The 8,037-nt window shown below is 49.0% G+C and overlaps 1 protein-coding gene across 1 annotated transcript; it reads left to right on the forward strand.

The window, feature by feature from the left end:
* Nucleotides 1-490: 490 nt before the first annotated feature.
* On the forward strand, nt 491-4,273 carry LOC123074700 (carotenoid cleavage dioxygenase 8 homolog B, chloroplastic). Its single transcript, XM_044497474.1, has 5 exons — nt 491-888; nt 2,114-2,857; nt 2,969-3,162; nt 3,262-3,554; nt 3,642-4,273. Exons 1-5 carry the CDS (start codon nt 586-588, stop codon nt 3,788-3,790), a joined length of 1,683 nt encoding a protein of 560 aa, XP_044353409.1. The 5' UTR covers nt 491-585; the 3' UTR covers nt 3,791-4,273.
* The last annotated feature ends 3,764 nt before the right edge of the window (nt 4,274-8,037 follow it).

The raw sequence follows: 8,037 nt of genomic DNA on the forward strand, positions 1-8,037 counted from the left end.
AACTTTCCCGAGGCCCTGACCGCGACTGCAAACGCTCCAGGCACACGTGCTTACGTGCGTTACGAAGAGGCACAAGTGGCAACCGGCATTGGGTGATTTGGTTCACTTAGCATACCACAACAGTTCTTATAAAGGTTTCGTCAGGTTTTCTTGAAAATTTCCCCGGAAAAACTTGTCATCATTGTACATAAATCCTCTTTTTTGTCTGAAATGAAAAGGCAGTGCTTCTGCCGGTTCCTCGAAAAAAAAGAGGCACCATTAGGTGGTCGCTAGACCAACCAGCTGCAACATGACAAGCGGGATGCAAACAGCATCCAGGGGTCTCAAGCAGTGGAGATGCCGAATCGCCTCGCCCGTCGACCCGTCTCATTACGTCCGCAGATCATCAGATATGCGCGCGCCACACACATGCACCCCTGGGCCGGGGCCTCTTCGGGCGGGCTATATATACGTCCCTTCACCGGGGTAACATTCCAGACCAAATCTTAGCAGCAGTCCACACCTGCCTAGCTCTGCTCACGGCACTTGACTTGGGTGGCGCCACAGCTCACCGGCTCTATCTTGCTAGATTGCCAGACAACCGCCATGTCTCCCACGATCTCATCTTCGCTCTGCACCGTCGCCGCCCTGTCCGGCCGGCCGGGCCGTCGTGCCGGCCAGCCGGGAGGCAGCAAGCGGGCGGTGGCGCAGCCTCTCGCGGCTGCCGCCGTCACAGAGGCGCCGCCGGCGGTCATAGCCCCGCCCCCACGCCCGGTCGTCGGCGCTCCGCGGCGCCGTGGTGGGCGCGGCGTGGACGGTGGCGCCGACGAGCTCGTGGCGTGGAAGAGCATCCGGCAGGAAAGGTGGGAGGGCGCGCTGGAAGTGGAGGGCAAGCTCCCTGCGTGGCTGGTGGGTGAATTGCTTCCTTGCACAGACCCATCTATCTATCTATCTATGCATGGTTTTCGTCTTGTTTTCTCTCCCTTCCTATAAGATTTTTCATTCCTGAACTGACGTATACTAACCTCAAACATCTTATACTGTCTGCCGGTGGCCCAGGCGAAGGTTAGCCGTGCGTTTTCGCTTCAAGAATGTGAATCTTTTCCGTTACTTCGATTCAAACCTTGACCGTATGCATGCATGTTTTTTCTAAAAAAATGTTTGATAAAGCATGCATATCTTCCTGTTGCTCACAAAAAACGAAAAGAAAATTTGGAAGGCATATGCATGTAAGCACTTTTAGACCAGGCCACACAGCGTAACACATTCTTTCCATTAACCTAACTGCTTTCATCAAGGTGTCGGCAACGCCAAGCATCCACACTCACAAAAGGTGAATTAAAGCAAGCATATATGATACTCTTCTCTTTTTTCTGCGGGGAAAGCATATATTATACTCGTACAAGCAATTAACAAAGAAAAGTTTGGGCCAGCGTTGGACACGTCCATGGCATGCTCATCAGCGTATCGGTCTAGTAATAGCTAGCCTAACGAGGAGGGGTATATTACATAGAGTTGCCAACTTTTATCTTCCACTGTAACTGTCAGTTGGGGAAGCACTTGACGCGCATCTTTAGTTGTGATCGACAGCGAAGAGGTCGACACCGATGTACTAATTTACACTAGTATAGAACGAACAGAAGGCCTAGCTAGCGAGCGATAACGGGATGGCATCTCGGCACTCACGATGCATGCTCGCGGGGAAGACAACATATATACCAAGATTCTCTGCTGCTCCACTCTTGAGCGCTCACGACGGCGACAATGGCGTCTCTGTCTCATGATGATAGCTTTGTTGCTTCCTGCAACTTTTTTTTATGAAGCTAGCTTTGTTCCCCGCAAATTCCAGACAAAGGATAAAACCTTCTTGTCCCTCCCTCCACTTCCAGTGATGAGCTCACTGTGGCATTAGACTCTGTGCGTGCGTGCCACTTGGACAGTGACTTGGAGGAATTAAATCTGCAGGTGTATGCTGCAGTATAATACGGTTAGGCTCGTGACTAAGCTGTGATTGTAATCGTCCAGCTAATCATCTTTGCAATCATCTACGATCGATAACTTAATCTACCTCGACGGATTTGTTGGTTGCGCCGCAATAATTGATCGGGTGTTTATTATATGCGCTCTGTTGCAGGATGGCACGTACCTGAGGAACGGCCCGGGCCTATGGGACCTCGGGGACTACGGCTTCCGCCACCTGTTCGACGGCTACGCCACGCTGGTGCGCGTCTCGTTCCGCGACGGCCACGCCGTGGGCGCGCACCGGCAGATCGAGTCGGAGGCCTACAAGGCGGCGCGCCGGCACGGCAAGGTGTGCTACCGCGAGTTCTCCGAGGTGCCCAAGCCGGACAGCTTCAAGTCCTTCGTCGGCCAGCTGGCGAGCCTCTTGTCCGGCAACTCCCTCACCGACAACTCCAACACCGGCGTCGTCCGGCTCGGCGACGGCCGCGTGCTCTGCCTCACGGAGACCGTCAAGGGCTCCATCGTCGTCGACCCGGACACGCTGGACACGGTGAGCAAGTTCGAGTACGAGGACAAGCTGGGCGGCCTGATCCACTCGGCGCACCCCATCGTCACCGACACCGAGTTCTGGACGCTCATCCCGGACCTGATCCGGCCCGGCTACGTGGTGGCGAGGATGGACGCCGGCAGCAACGAGAGGCAGTTCGTGGGCAGGGTGGACTGCCGTGGCGGGCCGGCGCCCGGGTGGGTGCACTCCTTTCCGGTCACCGAGAACTACGTGGTCGTGCCGGAGATGCCGCTCCGGTACTGCGCCGCGAACCTCCTCCGCGCCGAGCCCACGCCGCTGTACAAGTTCCAGTGGCACCTCGAGTCCGGGAGCTACATGCACGTCATGTGCAAGGCCAGCGGCAAGATCGTAAGTTCTACTACTACTATATCACGATCGATCCGTCGTATACGTACTAGCCATAGCCGTTTGGTCTGGGTCTCTGACATATTTTGGGTTGGAATTGTATTTTACCAAAAGGTGGCGAGCGTGGAGGTGCCGCCGTTCGTGACGTTCCACTTCATCAACGCGTACGAGGAGAAGGACGAGGAGGGTCGTGTGACGGCGATCATCGCCGACTGCTGCGAGCACAACGCCGACACCTCCATCCTCGACAACCTCCGTCTCCACAATCTCCGGGCATTCACCGGCGAGGATGTCCTCACCGATGCCAGGTAGGTGCTAGTACGATACTACATCATTTTTCTATCAGAGCGCGAATCTTGACGCATGGGCTAATACTAAGGTATATCTGTTTGGTCATGGACGTGCAGGGTGGGGCGGTTCAGGATACCGCTGGACGGCAGCCCGTTCGGCGAGCTGGAGGCGGCGCTGGACCCGGAGGAGCACGGGCGCGGCATGGACATGTGCAGCATCAACCCCGCGCACCTTGGCAAGGAGTACCGCTACGCCTACGCCTGCGGCGCGCGCCGGCCGTGCAACTTCCCCAACACGCTCACCAAGATCGACCTGGTGGAGAAGACGGCCAAGAACTGGTACGAGGAGGGCGCCGTGCCGTCCGAGCCCTACTTCGTGGCGCGCCCCGGCGCCCTGGAGGAAGACGACGGTTAGTTTCTTCTTCTTCTTCCACGTGCACCCATCGCTATTTGTTGTGACTGTATTATCTGACTTGGGTTGGGAAATTGTGGTGTAGGCGTGGCGATATCCATGGTGAGCGCCAAGGACGGGTCGGGCTACGCACTGGTGCTGGACGCCAAGACCTTCAAGGAGATTGCCCGGGCCAAGTTCCCCTACGGGCTGCCCTACGGCTTGCACTGCTGCTGGGTGCCCAGGGACAAGTAACACATACCAGAGTACCAACCGGTGCCATTGTTTCTCTGCTAGCTTCTCGCATACAGGATCAGCGAATCCAAGTCGGTGGTCGCTAAAAGAAAAGAAAAATCCAAGTAGGTGGTGCATACGTGGATGTTTGTGTCGCTACAAAGATAGTCAGATCGCTAGTGGTAGTTTTATGTAGAAAGGAAGGAAAAAGATATACACGTAGACAGATGTGGGATGTTTATAAAGCTGGGCGAGAGCCTTTCTCGATAAAAGATGTGCGACGATGTTGTGTACGTGAAGTGAAACTACAGGGAAGTGTGTACGTAGCCCAGTTCCGGTTATCAGTGCACAAGTAATGCACAATGTGTAATGTGTACATAATTCGTTGTTGCCAGGTCCATAGTGTTGTTTACGAGTATATGTCGTACCTCTAGGACTAGCTGAAATTGTTGATTGATGATTCTATTTTCATGATCATGGGCATTGACCATAATGCCGACAACATTTGAGAGCACGATGTTGGAAGAACGCTCGTGTTGAATTGAACCAAGATTGTTTGTTATACTTTGAGATTTTATCGTCTGAAGTCTATAGTTCATAACATGGGAGCTAACATATGTACGATTTCTTAGGCCATGAGAGTATCGAGTCACTCCATAATGGACAGTGCGCTTGGGGTTGTTCCAACGCCATCCATAATAAGGTGATCATAACGGGAACTTACGATTCATCGGAAACGTATGACGAGGGGCTCCATAGCTCGAAACCAGGACTTGCTCCTCCGACGATGGAGAGATATTCTTAGGGCCCTCTCAGTGTGACATCATCCATCATCGTCTAGCCAAACAAAGCGTGAATTGATCACGGGGATGATGGAACACGAGAACGAGAAAAGAGAAAAAAACCGATAACAAGGAAGACCGCTATAGTGAGCATGTGTTGATCTCACGGGGATGCCGATATATCTCACCTCGATTTTTGTAATGTATCATGAAGCAAAAGGAATAACATATGATAACCAAAGGTTCTCTCGAATATCATTCCTATGAGTATAGGGGTCAATATGGATGTCCACGGTTCCCCTACTGATGATTGAACGAAAGGTATTTTCGTTCATGTCTATATTTCACCTAACCTATAAGGTCAAAAGCTTAAGGAAATTACAATCTGTTGAGTACTAGTGGAGTGAGGAATATGAGAAAATATTACCGGAATAGTTTGGGGAATGAAAGCAATAGTTTTGAGAGAAATCGAGAGCGTTTCTAGGTTACCGAGAGTGTTTTGGGGAGTTCCAGGTAATACCTGGAAAGGTTATATAGGTGGAAATATTTCCGGTGACCTAATATAAATAATAGAGGGCTCGGATAATTACCTAGGACTTCCTATGATTTATTTAGAGTCAATGGGCTAATAGAAATACTAAAGGCCTCATAAGGGAAAAGATAATGGGCCCATTGGGCCCAATAGGGGGTGGCGCCACCTTAGCTTACTGGATAAGCTAAGGGGGCGTAAGGGAATTGGAGGGGGACTCCTCCTCCTCTTGGCTACACCAAGGGAAGGTTCCTCCCTCCCCAAGTTGAAGGGGGATTTCCCCTCCCATTGGCCGGCCACAGGGGGGAACTTTTCCCCCTTGTGTGGAGCCCCCTCCTCCCCTCCCAACATATATGTACTAGAGGATTTCCACCCTTTTGAATACACAAGTTTTGGAGACTCCTCTAGTTGATCTAGTGCATGTTCTAGTTGGTCCTAGTTGACTAATTAGAGCGAGCCCTAGCCACCTCTAATCCTCATAATTAGAAGCCCAGTGTGGTTCTAATCTCCTTCCTCTAATTCTCCGGCGATGATTAGCTCTGGGCGGTGAAGCGCTGCCGGATCATGAAGACCGTACGCTTGCAACAAAGTAGAGAGGCCGTGCTTTCGGTCATCATGGGAGGTTCGCGGGATCTTCATTGATAACCCACAAGTATAGGGGACCGCAACAGTTTTCGAGGATAGAGTATTCAACCCAAATTTATTGATTCGACACAAGGGGAGCCAAAGAATATTCTCAAGTATTAGCAGTTGAGTTGTCAATTCAACCACACCTGAAAGACTTAATATCTGCAGCAAAGTATTTAGTAGCAAAGTAGTATGGAAGTAACGATAACGGTGGCAAAAGTAACAATAGCAGTTTTTGTAGCAATCGTAAAGTGGAAATAAGCCTAATACAAAGGGATAAGGTTTGTTTTGTTGTGAGCTGAGGGGGCCATGGCCCAGGTTGGCTCCGATGAAGCTCCGCCACTGTTATTGGGTGTTATTTGGAATTGCAAAGGTGTTGGTAAGGAAGAGATAAGTTCTTATATTCTTGATCTGATGTCTGGTTTTGAGTTTATTTGTATTGGTATTCGGGAGACTATGAGAAAAACAAGATTCCTAGTCTTGCCTCTAGGATTAGCTCAAATTGTTGATTGATGATTTTATTTTCATGATCATGGGCATTGACCATAATGCCGACAACATTTGAGAGCACGATGTTGGAAGAACGCTCGTGTTGAATTGAACCAAGATTGTTTGTTATACTTTGAGATTTTATCGTCTGAAGTCTATAGTTCATAACATAGGAGCTAACATATGTACGATTTCTTAGGCCATGAGAGTATCGAGTCACTCCATAATGGACAGTGCGCTTGGGGTTGTTCCAACGCCATCCATAATAAGGTGATCATAACGGGAACTTACGATTCATTGGAAACGTATGACGAGGGCCTCCATAGCTCGAGACCAGGACTTGCTCCTCCGATGATGGAGAGATATTCTTAGGGCCCTCTCAGTGTGACATCATCCATCATCGTCTAGCCAAATAAAGTGTGACTTGATTACGGGGATGCTGGAACACGAGAACGAGAAAAGAGAAAAAAAAATCAATAACAAGGAAGACCGCTATAGTGAGCATGTGTTGATCTCACGGGGATGCCGATATATCTCATCTCGATTTTTGTAACGTATCGTGAAGCAAAAGGAATAACATATGATAACCAAAGGTTCTCTCGAATATCATTCCTATGAGTATAGGGGTCAATATGGATGTCCACGGTTCCCCTATTGATCATTGAACGAAAGGTATTTTCGTTCATGTCTATATTTCACCTAACCTATAGGGTCAAAAGCTTAAGGAAATTACAATCTGTTGAGTACTAGTGGAGTGAGGAATATGAGAAAATATTACCGGAATAGTTTGGGGAATGAAAGCAATAGTTTTGAGAGAAATCGAGAGCGTTTCTAGGTTACCGTAAGTGTTTTGGGGAGTTCCAGGTAATACCTGGAAAGGTTATATAGGCAGAAATATTTCCGGTGACCTAATATAAATAATAGATGTAGCGACCAGACCTCAAATGGCCTGTGCTGCTGTGCACCGGTGTCATCCCTGGATCAGTAATGCTGACACGCACAGTACAAATGGAGGATTTATAACAGAGTAGCAATCACACACTTATTACATCGAATATCTCCAAAGAGATTGGGTGTAAAAACATGGCTTAAGGCCATCTAATAACGATAACAGCGGAAGACTTGGAAGATAAGTGAGTCCATCAACTCCAGCGGCATCACTGAGTATAAGACCACGACCTAAGGCACCTTACTCGTCGTCTGAAAAGTCTGCAACATGAAACGTTGCAGCCCGAAACGGGTCAGCACATAGAATATGCTGGCAATGTAACACATAGAGAGCAATGAACAATTATAATGCTATACTATATGCATATATGGCTGGTGGAAAGCTCTATGGTTACAGTTTTGCGAAAAGCCAATTTTATCCTACCACAAAGGAATAAATTTTATTTAACTATCATGGTGGTTGAAACATTGAGAAGGTACCTCCAACTCAATCCCAATTAAGTAACATCATTAACCCAACAAAATTAATTATAAGTATCACAGTGATGAGATTCAAATGATAATCCAGATACTAGATACTCAAGTTGTCCATAACCGGGGACACGGCTAATCATGATCAGTTTGTACACTCTGCAGAGGTTTGTGCACTTTTCCCCACAAGACTCGATCGCCTCCGCTTGATTCTCGCACTGCATGATGTTTGAGAAACGGATGACCGAGACACAGTCTTTCAGAAACAATCACTCTTTACTCTGGATGGACCGGTACACCTACTTTCCCCTACATCTGCTAGTCCACCTCTTCAAGAGATCCTGTAACCTACTCAGCTACGCTAGAGCCCATAATAGCTTGTGGCTGCACACGGAAGTTTCTAGCATGAATAATCTTATGAT

Source organism: Triticum aestivum, chromosome 3D (assembly GCF_018294505.1).
Source record: "Triticum aestivum cultivar Chinese Spring chromosome 3D, IWGSC CS RefSeq v2.1, whole genome shotgun sequence".
In the NCBI taxonomy this organism is placed as follows: Eukaryota; Viridiplantae; Streptophyta; class Magnoliopsida; order Poales; family Poaceae; genus Triticum; species Triticum aestivum.

Excerpts from the sequence above, each read along its gene's own strand:
- LOC123074700 (XM_044497474.1), top strand. The coding sequence starts at position 586 with ATGTCTCCCACGATCTCATCTTCGCTCTGCACCGTCGCCGCCCTGTCC. Across the intron at positions 889-2,113 it reads GCAAGCTCCCTGCGTGGCTG|GATGGCACGTACCTGAGGAA; the intron begins GTGGGTGAATTG and ends GCTCTGTTGCAG. Across the intron at positions 2,858-2,968 it reads GCAAGGCCAGCGGCAAGATC|GTGGCGAGCGTGGAGGTGCC; the intron begins GTAAGTTCTACT and ends TTTTACCAAAAG.